A 14,025-nucleotide genomic window follows, 5' to 3' on the forward strand; every position below is an offset into this window, starting at 1 on the left:
AAGATGAGGATGGTGATGAATTTGTAGTTCGAAAATGGAGATATGAAACTAGTTCCATCCTGTTATCATCCTTAGTTATAAAGTACAAAGTTCAAAATAACCATTTTGAAATATGTGATAGCAGTTGGAAGAAATCATGACGGTACAGAAAGTAACAACCATTTTTCATGACTAAGTTGTTTGGGTTTAATAATGAAATTTTTAATGTATATAAATAACATGACATATTCCTTGAAGCTTTATTTGGATTTTTTTTATTGAGGTGGGAATGAAAAGGAAAATAAAGAAAAAAAGGTAAAGAGAATAAAAAGTGTGGTTGTTTGAATTGGAGGAAAGAGAATAAAAAGTGAAGGGAAAAGAATAAAAAACTTGTCGTAAAATTGATTTATGTAAAAGAAAAAAATTAAATTAATTCTGCAATGTAAGAAATTAGAAAATATCCTTAAGTTAATTGAATAAAAATAAGTACGAATTAAAATTGGAAGATAATTTATTATGAAGTAATTAAGTTATAAAATAGGAAATAACATTTAAATTTATATCTTTTTATAAAGTTATACATGTGAAGCATAATTAGATTTTTAATATAATTTAGTAATTAAATTTATAAAGTTACATGTGAAAGAAAAATCACTAGTACCAAATTAATATTTTAAATTTTCTTAATTAGTAAAAAATTATAGAAATTAAAATTTTAAGTCACTTAGTGTATATATATATATATATATATATATATATATATATATATATATATATATATATAAGTTATAATTACACTTACGTCACACTTTTTTTATTATATTTGATTTTCATATAGGTTTTATGATTTTTTTAAAAAGTCAGTAAACACACACTGATTTTTCTTGTAAAAAATTAAATTAATAGTAATTTTAAAAAAATGTTTATAAAGTATACAATTTTGAACTTTTGTTTTCTTATTTCACATGAAACATGGTAGAAAGACATTTATAGTTTCCATAATTGCGCATCTATCTCAGTATTGTTATTGAAGAGGTACACACTTCATTATGCCAAATGAATTATGCACCTCCTTCTGCAATGTCAGTGCATATAATTATGGAATGCAACTATAATTACACGTATTTATGAAATACACTTAGTTTTTAGTTATAGTAATTAAATCAAATTCTTCAAATCCAAATTTCAATTAAAAGTTTATATTACATATTAAATGGTTTAGTACACCAATTTAAAAATTACAACATTATCCCAATTTAAAATTACAGCTTTCTCTTTTGAGAAAAAAAACATCAACAACACAACATTGGTAAGTAGCTACTCACGTTTGAAAGCTTACGGGATATTGGATTTGTTTGACTCTAAATTAAAGAGTCATTATCCTGAAGTTATAAATGTATACCTAACCTTTAAGTTCAAAATATATACAAATAAGTATATACTGAGAGCTTGAAAAAAATTGACATATTTGCATGACTACATGTATTTATATATTGCAAACTTCTATTGACACCAACTTATATAGTAGGAATCCACAATTTTTAGATTTATCATTGTTGACTACTTCACTGGTTTATCTATTCTGACACTAAATTAAGGAGTTATTACCCTAAAATTTATAAATATATACATAACCATGGATTTCAATAAACAAACGTATTAGTATGTATGACTACAAATATGTATATTTTGCAAACTTCGAAAAAATACACATATTTATAAGACTATAAATATGTATATATTGTGAACTTAAGAAAAATGCATATACGACCATTAAAGTTGTCAAAACGGGTAATTCGATCATATCCGGTCCGGTCCACCACGGGTTGGTCACTTAGTGAGTCAATCTAACCCGATTCATTTATTAACGAGTTAGAAAAATTTGAACCTGGTCCGACGCATCACGGGTTGGCTCACTGGTCCACTTAATTACATTTTTTAAATAAAAGAAATTACAATTTTTTATAATTGAAATCTAAACAAATTTCACTCCGATGTACAATTAATCTTGAAAATAGGAAACTTAAATAATTTTTTTAAGCAAAAAAGTAAATATTTTTTTTATAAAATTAAAATTAAATTTTAATAAAATAAAATTAGGTAGATGGACCAACCCAGCTCGCCATGGATTCAATCCGCATGAGCTGAGTTTAAATGAGACGAGTTAAAATTTGACCCGCATAAAAAAAATACATTTTTTTTTCAAACACAACCCAACTCAAACTCGTGACAAGCCGGATTGACCTGCGAATTATGATCCTTTTTAACATATCTAACCACCATAAATATGTATATATTAGAAACAATTAATGCACTTACTTGTATGACTACAAATATGTATTTAGGTTTAAACCCTATTTTGGTCCCTAATTTAAGCTCTCATGTTCAGTTAGTCTCCCCTTTTAAAAATGTCAACCACCTTTAGTCCCTATGATATGAAAAATGTATCAAATCAGTCCTCATGACAACACTTAATGAACAATAAATCACAAGTTTTCATATCCAATATTTTGTGATTTGTTAACGGAAGGTGTTATGAACAACAAATCACTTAATGAAAAACTTGTGATTTGTTAACGAATAGGACTGATTTGATACATTTTTCATATCATAAGGACTAAAGGTCGACATTTTTAAAAGCGGACACTAAACTGAAGATCAGAACTTAACTTAGGGATTAAAAAAGGATTTAAACCTATGTATTTATGGCAAACTTCAAAAAAATCTGCATATTTATTGTACAACAAATATGTATGTATTACGAAGTAGAAAGAAATATACATAGTCATTGATACTAATTTATATGATAATTAAGATCTTACATAAAATTGTTAAAAATAATATAAATGTAAATATAAGTTTCATGTTAAATAAAAATAACAATAACAAATTAAAAAAAAAACTATAAATCTATAACACTTTAAGTTTTGAGTTAGAAATAGTTTTAGTTACTTGAATAAGATTGAAGTCATGTCTATATAATATTTTTTAATAATTTCTCTCTTTAAAAAAAGAAAAACTATCATAAATGAGGAAAAGTTGTATTATAATTAGGATAATGATATTTTAACAACTCTTTTTTAATAACTTTTTAACAACAGGATATGTGTCACTATTTTATTAATTTCTGTTTGAATTTATTTGAAAAGAATATTTGAAACAGACCAATCACAAAATATCATTGTCAAAAAAAGTTGTTAAAAAAACTTTTTCCTTATAATTAAATGTTTTTCTAATTTAAACTCATTTCCAATATTTTGTACATAATTATGTTAAACAGAAAGCAATGTAAAAAAGTAAAAGTTAAAAGAAGATGTATTTGAAATTGGAAAGTGAAGTAATAAAAGGATGTTAGATTATTAAAAGAAAAAAAGAAACATAGAAATTGATGATGATGATGAACATATAATTGGGTGGGTGAGTGAGAGTGAAGCAGGTGAGGAGACAACTTAGGTGGAATAGGGTTTGGTCCCTGTGGACCCCACACTGAGGTAAAGCACAAAGTCCAATGACAGAAAACAGTGACAGTGGTTGCAGTCACTCAATTCAATTCAAGGAGAGAACGATTCCTCTTCATCTCTCCATCAGTTGACTCTCTCTCTCTCTCTCTCTCTATCAATTCTCATTTATATAAAATACATCCTATTCTATGAATTACTGAAAAGATCGAGGTTTTAAATATGTGAGATTCCATGCTAATATCATGCAATCCAAAATAAGTAGGAAAGTGAGATTTGATAAATATTTGAACATGTTTTCCTTCCAAATTAACTTTGGCTGTATTCTGAGAGAATATTTATAAAAGATGCCAAAGTAATTAAAGAAAGAGTGAGAGATATATGAACCCTAATCACGCCTCCTTAATCTTTGCCTCTCTCACTCTGTATCACTGGTGCCAACTGTAAGGGTTAGGTTTTCACATTCTTTGTATCATGCATATACATATCTTTTGGATGTATATATATATATATATATATATATATGTGTGTGTGTTATATATATGCTATATGTGATGAAAACATGTAAAAGAGAGAGAGAAATTGTATGTATATTAGGTGAGGGAGTTATAAAAAAAAATGAAGGGTTAGGTTTTACATGTATGGTGAGAGTTTCCTTAGCTTTTGCTCTCTCTCTCTCTCTCTCTCACACACACACACACACTGTTTGCTTTAGCTTACGTTCTGTTCCATTTTCCTCTCTCTTTCTCTTGCTTTCTCTCGAACGAGTTTGAGATGAGAAGAAGGGTTTTTTCAGATCAAAATGTTACGTGGTTATACCTATTATTTAGTTAGATCTTGTTTGTTCATTTATCTTTTTCTCAGATGTGGCTGGTGATGGGAGATTGGGGTTGATGGGAATGTTGTTTGGCTCGAGGAATCTGCATGAGGGTGAGGTGGTTTTGCCTTTGTTCATCTTTTGAAGCTTATAATTTCTGGGTTCAATCTTTTTGAACCTTTGAAAGGAAGAAAAGCTTTAAAGATTGGATTTTGAGGCTACCCATCGATCGTGTGATATCTCGGACCAGGCTTCATTCCCGTTAACCTGATCTCTCTCTTTCTCATGGCGGTTTCAGGCTGAAGGAAAACTCTCTGACGTTGTCTGCCCAATGATGAAAAACTCTACAGTTTGTGTTTCTGAATTCAGACATTGCATGAGACAAAACTTTTAAACATTTGTCAAAAACTAAGATTAAAAGGATGTCTTTTGACCTAGTACTTGCTGCTTTTATTTGCCATATATATTTCTTGTGCTTCCATACATATCTTCTTCTTTTCAGCATCTCTTGTGATTTAATTTAACAAATTTGAGATTTGTGCTATTAGTTGCATCTAACTAAAAGGGATCATCAGACTTTAAATCTTTATACATAAATTATTTTTCTCAGATTATGATTAGTGAGTGATTGATATCAGTTTTTGAAGTTAAATAATATATTTTGAGAAACCCAAGGAGCTTTGAAATTCTGTATTATGTCAGTGTAGGTTTTCCCAGCTATAGCATCTTAGGGTTTGAGATTCCCAACCATCTTTTCTAGTTGTCAATGAGTTTCATTTCATGGAAGTAGTTGCTGTACTTTTTTAGGTAACATACTTTTCTTCCTCTTTCACATACTTCTTTTTTCGTAATTATTTCTAGTGGTATTTATTAGTGACTCCTCTATTAATTTCGTTTAGCTAACTTGTTTTTTCATTATATGGCAACAGGTAAACAGAGATTAAGCTGTACATAGAAGATATGCATGAAGTCGAAATAAATGGATCTGAAACAAAATTTGTGTGAAATACATTTTCCTTTTATCTTTCTCCTCAATTTTAGTGTTTTGCTTCTTTCAATGTATAAAAGGTGGAAGAAGGAGGAAGCCTGTGTGTAAAGGTTTTAATAAATATGGTGAATGATATAACTTTCAACGTTATGACTTTACAGTCTTTTCAGCTGCTGTCACACATGGTAACATTTATCTGCACGGTTGTCAAGGTTTCTGCAATTTAGAATCCTTGATTCTCATTTTCTGATTAAACATGATAGTTTTTTTGGTTGGTTTTGTTGCCTCGTATATTGATTTTGATCAAACTTGTTGATCTTTCTATTTCCAAGCCTGAGTACCAAGTATATTATGTTAGAAAATTTACACCATATTCAACTTTCATAATCTCACCCATTCATATATATATCTCAACATAATCTACATTTAAACTAGAGTAGAGAAGATGAATTCACTCATTATCATTATAGTGAGTTTCATATAAAAAATAACCATATTAATACGTTTGGAAAGTTTAATTTAATTAATCATCAAATAAAATTAAATAATGTTAAGAATCTAAGTATAAGTTCAGTTTTACATTTAATAAAATTAAGAAAATCGAACAAGAAAATTGAACCATATATAAAAGTAAAATTCATCGACCTATTTTAAGATTTTAGATAAAAAACGATGTTAATTCCTTACATGATTAGATCCAGATATCATCAGTGTTGTATATTTTCAATAAATCTTCTTCTCAATAAACCTAACAAATAATATTATAACATAATATGACAATGTGATGATCCACGCATGGAATTCTTTCCTTCAAGTGATGAGGTACATGAGAGGGATATGTTGTTACCTTTTATTGTTCTGTGAATGCAGGTTCAGAAAGCAGGAGCTTTTAGATGGAAAAAGTTGTGGAAAAGATTAATTTACTTTATTTTTTATATCTTATAATGGTGATGAAAGCTGTGATTCTTTTCGAAATGAATGCACCGTCTTCTAATATTTTGAATGTTGAGTTGAAAAAATATTCTGCTTTTGATCTTATTTTAGCGTGAGATGTACGAATATCTGAGCTATATGTATGCCAATCCGTGCAGCTGAGACATACCATGTGATAATTGTGTAATCATTTCTTATTACTGAATCTGATTCTTTCTTTTTTTCTGACCATTTCTGAATAGAAAATTCAAATATACGTTTGGATCTTTTCTAAACATGAAGACAAGAATATACATCTAACCCTTCTCCCTCTCTTTTTCTTTTCTTTTTAAAAGAAATATTCATTCAGAAAGCTATTTCATTGCAATAGTTTTATTATTCAAATGATCCAACGAAGGAGACATATGTAAAGAAAGAAGAGTGGAGAAAATAATTTTGGAAAAAAAAAATTATATTAGTTGTTTGGTAGAAGAGAGAAAGAAGAAATAATTTGTAGGAGTTACCTATATTATTGTTTATATTGAGTTTTTATTAAGTTGTATCATTTTAAAACATTTTCTTAGTTATTTTACTAAATTACTAAACATTTAACTTTATTTTTTTACTTATTTCTCCTTTCTCAACTTTTTTTTTTATTTATTGCTTTTTTGAAATAATCCAAATCAAAACTGTGGACTAAAAACAGTGTTAAAAACTCAAAATCCTAATTTAGATCAATTATGTACATTTTTATTTATTTAGTTTATATGATTATTCAAAGTTTTAGTTTGCTAAGAAAAGTCTCTTTGCATCTTAAATTAATGGAACAACAGTGTTTGAGTATTCCCATTTCCAAATTGCTGCCAAAAATGCTGTCTGAATTAATCTAAATTAATTGTATGCAGAAAAGAAAATGATGGTCAAATAAGACAACAGGAAAAACCACAACTAAGAATACTATTACAAAAAAATTTAGGAGCGATTTGAGAAATTGTTTAATGGAAAAAGTCTCTTTAACAACTCTTTTTTGATAATTTTTTGACAACGCATACGTGACAGTCTATTATTGGTCCTTTCAAATATTTTTTTAAACATAAATTCAAACAGACCAATCAAATAATGACACGTGTCCTATTGTCAAAAAGTTCTTAAAAAAGAGTTGATAAATATCATTGTCCTTGTTTAATATTCATTGTTGATATTACATGGATATGCCTTTCTTGCCTAAAACAAGAGTTAGAAAAGAGATAATAACATGAATCAGTATGTGAATAAGACACATTCCTTTGAAAGTTTTTGTAATATATGAATTGGAAGGCTTAACAAAAGTTATTCTGGGAGAATTATGCAAAGAAACTGTATATACTGGAATGAGATTGAAGCAGAGAAAAAAAATAAACACTTTTCCCTTGAAACATCTAATTTACAAAGAAGGATTAAACCAAAAATAACTCTCAAGGGGTCTCAGGGAAAACCTTTTCCTCCAAGAATTTGAGGAAACGTTCATCATACATTTTGGGTTCAATTACTGATACTGTCAAAGGGTCAAATTGGAGCGATTTGTATGAATGCTCAACTTTCTTTTTCAGATTATAGCTCTGCAATATATCAATTATGCCCATGTAGAGGACAACATCGTATACCTCAAAAAGCTCTACTTCTTTTGCCACCTTATCCTCCTCAATCTTCCTAGTAGCTTGAGCTGGCATGTTTACTCCAAGCTGCACCCTCAACCTGAGTAACAAAATCAGAATTCAATCAACAGTTGTTTGTCACAATATGTAGTGCACTATCAGGAGGACAGGACTAATCTGATACCACGAAAAAGGGAACTTTAAGTCTAATTCAATTCTACAAAACTGGCTTGTAAGATGAGTTTTGTATTCAATACTATATAAATCGACCTTATTTTTAGTCGATGTGAAATTTCTAAAGAAATTATACCTTGCAGTACCGGGCAGTAAAAGATCAACTTCACTATCACCCATTGAGTATGCCCTCAATGTATTTCCTCTAATGTGAGGTCCAGGTTCTGTGTTGACTATGCTTGGTTCATGAGAAACTAATACCAAGCCTTTGGGGAGAATCAAGTGTTCCTCTTCTTTCAGTACATAGTAGCACAAAATTATACACATAAGATGTCAGTTTACTAAGATTTATATACCAAAATATAGCTTCTTTTCTTTTTGTTCATAGAAAAATTCATATACACTAGTGAAGGTACTCACCATCTCCGGAAGGTAAATTCTGCATTGATTCATGATGTTCCACGAAGGCCTTCATATTTTCTGGAGCCCGGAAATGTAATCCCAACAGAAGGCTGTAATCAATTATATGCTGTGACTCCAAGAACTTGCAATCTAGGGAAATTTGCCTTCAACAGAAAACGAAATTCTGGTTGATTAGAAAGTGAATTTGTGCCTAGTATGCAGTCAGAGATGTTGAATGCAATTGTCAACTTGTCATGATACATTGATAAGTAACTAAGTACACCAACACATGCCATGATCCATGTTAGCATTTTGATTTTCAGAGTGTGCAGGTTATTGATATATACACACAAAGTAGAATTAATTAGTAGTTATTCAACATGAATTGAAATTCTACCAGCAATAGTTTTTCCACTGACATTAAACAGAAGATTCGCTGAAAAAAGTGGCATCTTTTGACAAATCTTTCATGATAAATTTTATCACAACTTACTGATTAAAATGTGAAAGATAACAGTTTACCAATTTTATCAGAAAATGTTCATCAGTTATACAAACAAAAGCTTTGCACATTCGTCACTAACAGTAACTGATTTTTAGGAGCAACTTACTTGAGCAGGGATTCTCGCAGTTTTTTATCCATATGAAACTCATATTTTAGATCGAGATCTTTCAATGTTGTGTTGCAGTTGATTTTATCATTGTCTGTATATCTTCCTTGTGAAGACCCTTTCAGATCATAACGACGGTGGATTTGTAGTTCTGTGCAGAACACATTTCCCATGACCACAAAACGGACCTGCTAAACAAAATAAGGGAATATATATCTATTCAATTTGAAAGAAGAGAAAAGAAGTTCAAGATAGGTAACAGGTGATACCTTTTTTCCACCTCTTAGTGTTATTCTATGGAGCCCAAAGAATTTTGTTATAAGAGTATTCTCATGATCTCCTACATGACGATAATATTTAGGAAGCATCCTAAGCAGAACCTACACCAAAAGAAACATACGCATATAAACATGTCTTGTTTTATTGTTGTTTTACAACAATAAGACATGAGCTCAACTACATCAAAGATTAATTACATAAGAGATTTATATCATTTTCTATCTAAAATCTTAAAGTAAAGAGTTAATAAATCTTTATCCTTATACTGTTTTCTACTTTCTCGTTTTTATCTAATGTGAGACTTATATTCATACTTAGAATTTTACCATTAACAAGAAAAATAAAGTTTAGGGACAACAAACCTTTAGTTCTGATTTATTCACAGTCTTAATCACAAACCTATCGTCTTTAGAGAGATAGAAGATGCTGCCACTTTTTCCAGGAGAAGATAAGTCCCTTAGACCACTGTCTCCGCAAATGGACATCATGTAGTCTGCAGCATCTAACTTGAACATCTCTCTCAAATTCCTGGAAATTTAGGCTAGTGTAATTATGCCAAGAACGAAGAAAAGACAAAGATATATGTAGAGCTACATACATACTAGAGGGAGCATGAATTACTACATACTACCCTTCATTCTTACAGGTACGAATGCTTTGAGATCATATAAAAAATCAATCAACTTGTAGCCATATGCAAACGAGTCAAATGTATATAGTATAGTGCACTCTGCTGATTTCGAAGTTATGGAAGCATGGTGTAGATAATAAAGTTAATACATACCTGAACACCATAGGGCAATAATCTTTCCAGTAAAAGTTTATTGAACAATGTGGTGGAGTAAGCTTTGAACCAGCCCGTGGAAAGTACATCCTTATTCTAGCTCGATCCCCAAAATCAGATGATCGAACTTCGCGTGCAGGCACTGGTGTAATTTTTCCAACAGTATACCTGAACATTTTTACAATGTAATTCAACAAAAAACACCATATGGCACACAATAAGGTACTTCAGAATATGGTAACGACAACTTTTAATGTTAACATAGCCATCAAATTGTCCAAAATTAATGCAAAAGGGGTCACTATAAACGTCTGATCAGTTATTTTACCTGATGCCAAGCTGCAAATTCAGCTTAAGATAATAGCTTCTCCGGCCTTGAAAAATGTCCAAACATGAACTCTTGTTTACTTTCTTCACACTAAACTTATTTTGCTGTTTTTTGTTGCGTGATGACTCAGAGCACTCACTAATTCTCTCCATAATCAGAACACCTTGTGCGTACTCCCTTTCATAAACCAAAGTACTTCTAACTGATGCCTCAGATTGATCTTCATCGAAGTCATTGGATAATGAAAGCGAAGAATCGTGACATACACAGTCTTGAGCAGAATCATCATTACGGATCAAATTTATTTTCAATGAGGAAGTCCTATGAGATATTTGACGGAAACTCTTGAATCTACTGATGACAGCAATGTTTGCAGAAAGGCTACGCTTAACTCTAGCTTTTGGAGCCTCATGTTTTTGTATATTCAACAAGAAACCATTATCATCACTGTCATGAGGGCTATGCAATATCCTTAGGGATGGTTTTTTACTACCTGCTGGATAGAACACTCCTTTCCCATCCTTTAAGCCTTTATTCCATGTCCCAATATAAAGACCTCCATCTCCAAAATTATAAACTCCTGATCCATGCATAAGCCCATTTGACCAGAAACCATCAAAAGTATCTCCATTAACCCACTTCATAATTCCTCGACCATGTATTGTTCCATTTTTCCAATTTCCAACATATATATTTCCATTTTTCCAAGTATACCTTCCACTACCTTCGAGAACTCCTTCTTTCCATAAACCCTCATACATATCTGAATTGGAATACTTCTTTAGTCCAATCCCATGCTGAGCATTCATCTTCCATCCCCCTCTATAACTGCACCCTGCAGATGTTGTAAGTGTTCCATAACCATGTAAGTAACCTCCACATATTTCACCCTCGTACTGTGCTCCTGTTGACCACACAACCAGTCCCTTTCCTGTCATTTTCTCACCTTCCCAATCACCCTCGTACACTGTTCCATCTGACCATGTGTACTTTCCCTTCTCATGGGGCAGTATTCCCTTTATCATACCCATGTATACATCCCCATTTGAAAAGGACTTCTCATCAAATCTACAATTTCCAAGAAACAATGAAATCATACACAAGCTAAAATTAAAGTCCAGCTCAAAAGATTATTAGAAACAGAACACAAGATGAATGCAGCTGAGAATTGAGTTTTCATGAATTTCACCTTCCATTGTCCTCCATGAATTGCGCTGTGCTCCTCTGATCTAGATCAGTATTAGGATGAGTATAAGATGTACCATTTTTTTACTTAAAGGTTAAGCATGCTGCTCTGTGATAAGGAAATTCATCCCCTTTCACTAGCCTCAAAACTTTATTGCAGGTAATGATGAACTCTGGGACATGCACAAACATCATAAATGAGTCTCGGATAGAAGTACAATTTCATATATTAGTTCAGATTATGAGTTTTCTTTCCAACAGCTTTTACAGAATGTCTCTTTAGAGAGAAATATTACATAATCATGGTTTTTTATTGTCTCATATCTTTAGATTCGGATCCTCCAGAGATTTAAAATGACTGCTAGATGGTGCAGTACAGGTGTACATCTAATTCTTTATACATTGGTGACACTTTAATTTGAACCTGTGAACTTGCTCAAACTACACCACAATTTCAGCAGCTAGGTTGCTAGTATAAATGGCACTTACTTTAAAATCTCAAAACATAGAATAACGTAACCTATAGCTTTTCCTATCTCCAATGGATTAATCAGCAGATGATATGCTTATTTGTAAATTAGAATGAATATCAGGGTAACCCCAGTAAACGAATAAACCACGGCTAAAGAAGAAATTGAATATAATAATCAGATCCAGTCCAGAAAACTAAATCAGAAGTTAAAAAGGTCAAGTTTCAATACAAAAAGAGAGAATGTAAAATTAAAGTAACCCCACTTGCACTTACCATCTGCACAAAACCAGATATGCCAACTGGGCTAATTAGTTCAATAATCCAATAACAGGTCACTGATTGATGTGATGAGATGAAGGCATAACAATGAAACAACAAGTTGAATTGAACAGTAAACAAACTGAAATAATTCATTAATTCATTACAAGAATAGTAACCACCGAACTGACCTTGGAATGATCACAGAAGATCGATATTATCAATCCAAAAGTCTTCCAAAGAATCAAAACCTCTGCAAAACTAAAACTAAAACCTCTGCAAAACAAAATGCTTCTACAAGAGCTTCCAGATCCTTGTCAGATATGCTTTTATCCATTCTACAGCCGACAACAACCCTGCCATATTAAAAAGTTAATGAAGTAAAGCTTCAGGATTTCTCATATATCACCTAGCTAGATTCTCTTTCGAAGAGATTATGGTTGTCAAGTCACTTTATTCAAACGATCACCTTAATTTATTGAAGCAGTTAAATTTAATTAGTAAAGTTTCAGATATTTAGCATAAACTTCAATAGTATATATGAACAGTACCCCTTGTATTTGTACCAGTTGTAATAGCGTGAGTGAGCAACCTGAAATGGAGACACCTCAACCATCACACATTCTCTGTCTTTTATAATGATCTTGTCTCCTTGCAATGTCTTATTCTTATTTTCGTCCTTTCCTAAATAAGTTATTAGTTGTCACTAATCACTTTCAAACGTTTAAATTCGCTTTTCTTTTCAATAAAGTTAAATTCATAAAATAAAATCCCATGCAATGCAAAAACTATTTATGGCTAATCTTATATGCGAGATCACGAAAGGGACAAAAGGCCACTGCAGAACCTGATTCTTCTCTGTGGGCTACAACATGCGTCCTTGCTTTATCATATTCCTTTTACATTAATACTTTTTCTCATATGAAGTAAATTTTAAGTATATAATTAAAAAACAATTACAGTCTTTACTGTTTTTTATTTAATTCTAGATTACGTAAATCTTTTATATATAATCTTATTCGAGTTGACAATATATGCTATACAAATTTATCTTTACTGTATAAATAATTCAATTATATATTCTTGATTCTAATTCGAGACCACTTATGAACTCTTCATTTTCATCCAAGTAATGAAAAATGATTAAATTAAACTACTTAAATATGATTCAATCATCTTTTATCTTTCTAATTAAATGTGTTTATATACTAGGTAGCTTCCACTATATATAGATCTTCTTAAGGATTGGATGTCATGGCTCTCCAAACTTTTAAAATTTTGTATATGCAATAAAAATTTACGAGAATTAAATTAAGTAGGTTTTTATTTTTATATTTTATGAAATACATCCTACTAAATTGTAAAACATAAAATCAAATATAATAAAAAATAAAAAAATTATTAAAACATTTTTTTAAACTTTTAATTTTTTAAAGTTATTTATGGTTTGTGTTCATCTCACTTCTCTCATATTTATACAAAATCATTTATGTTTTCATTCCATGTAATTATTTTATTAATAGTCAATATCTAACAAAATAACCTATCCTAATAAATTTATTGAAAGTTAATTTTCTTTAATAAAATAAAAATACTACACCACTAATACAAAATAATTGTTTGATAATACTGTACAACAGTAATAAAAATATTTAGTTGAAAAATACATCATGAAACATTTTAATTAATTTTAATGCTACACCAAATATAATATATATATATATATATATATATATATATATAT

General features: G+C 30.4%; 1 protein-coding gene and 1 long non-coding RNA gene across 4 annotated transcripts; one reads left to right on the forward strand and one right to left on the reverse strand.

Moving 5' to 3' along the window:
* Positions 1-3,999: 3,999 nt before the first annotated feature.
* LOC106775538 lies at positions 4,000-5,570 on the forward strand. The gene is made up of 2 exons (XR_001376800.2): positions 4,000-5,061; positions 5,184-5,570. It is a non-coding gene; the product is annotated as an uncharacterized LOC106775538 (long non-coding RNA).
* A 1,960-nt stretch (positions 5,571-7,530) lies between these two features.
* LOC106776156 (phosphatidylinositol 4-phosphate 5-kinase 7) lies at positions 7,531-12,902 on the reverse strand. 3 transcript variants are annotated; one of them, XM_014663507.2, is made up of 11 exons: positions 12,833-12,902; positions 12,473-12,637; positions 11,556-11,724; positions 10,367-11,434; positions 10,039-10,206; positions 9,617-9,782; positions 9,245-9,355; positions 8,976-9,163; positions 8,383-8,528; positions 8,099-8,255; positions 7,531-7,888 (listed from the first exon to the last, which is right to left on the reverse strand). In XM_014663507.2, exons 3-11 carry the CDS (start codon positions 11,570-11,572, stop codon positions 7,609-7,611), a joined length of 2,301 nt encoding a protein of 766 aa, XP_014518993.1. In that variant the 5' UTR covers positions 11,573-11,724; positions 12,473-12,637; positions 12,833-12,902; the 3' UTR covers positions 7,531-7,608. The 3 variants fall into 3 exon arrangements, with proteins under 3 accessions (XP_014518993.1, XP_022642609.1, XP_022642608.1); XM_022786888.1 differs by having other exon boundaries at positions 8,099-8,252; positions 8,976-9,166; XM_022786887.1 differs by having other exon boundaries at positions 8,976-9,166.
* Positions 12,903-14,025: the final 1,123 nt, after the last annotated feature.

The sequence above is a fragment of the Vigna radiata genome, chromosome 10 (assembly GCF_000741045.1).
Source record: "Vigna radiata var. radiata cultivar VC1973A chromosome 10, Vradiata_ver6, whole genome shotgun sequence".
NCBI lineage: Eukaryota > Viridiplantae > Streptophyta > Magnoliopsida > Fabales > Fabaceae > Vigna > Vigna radiata.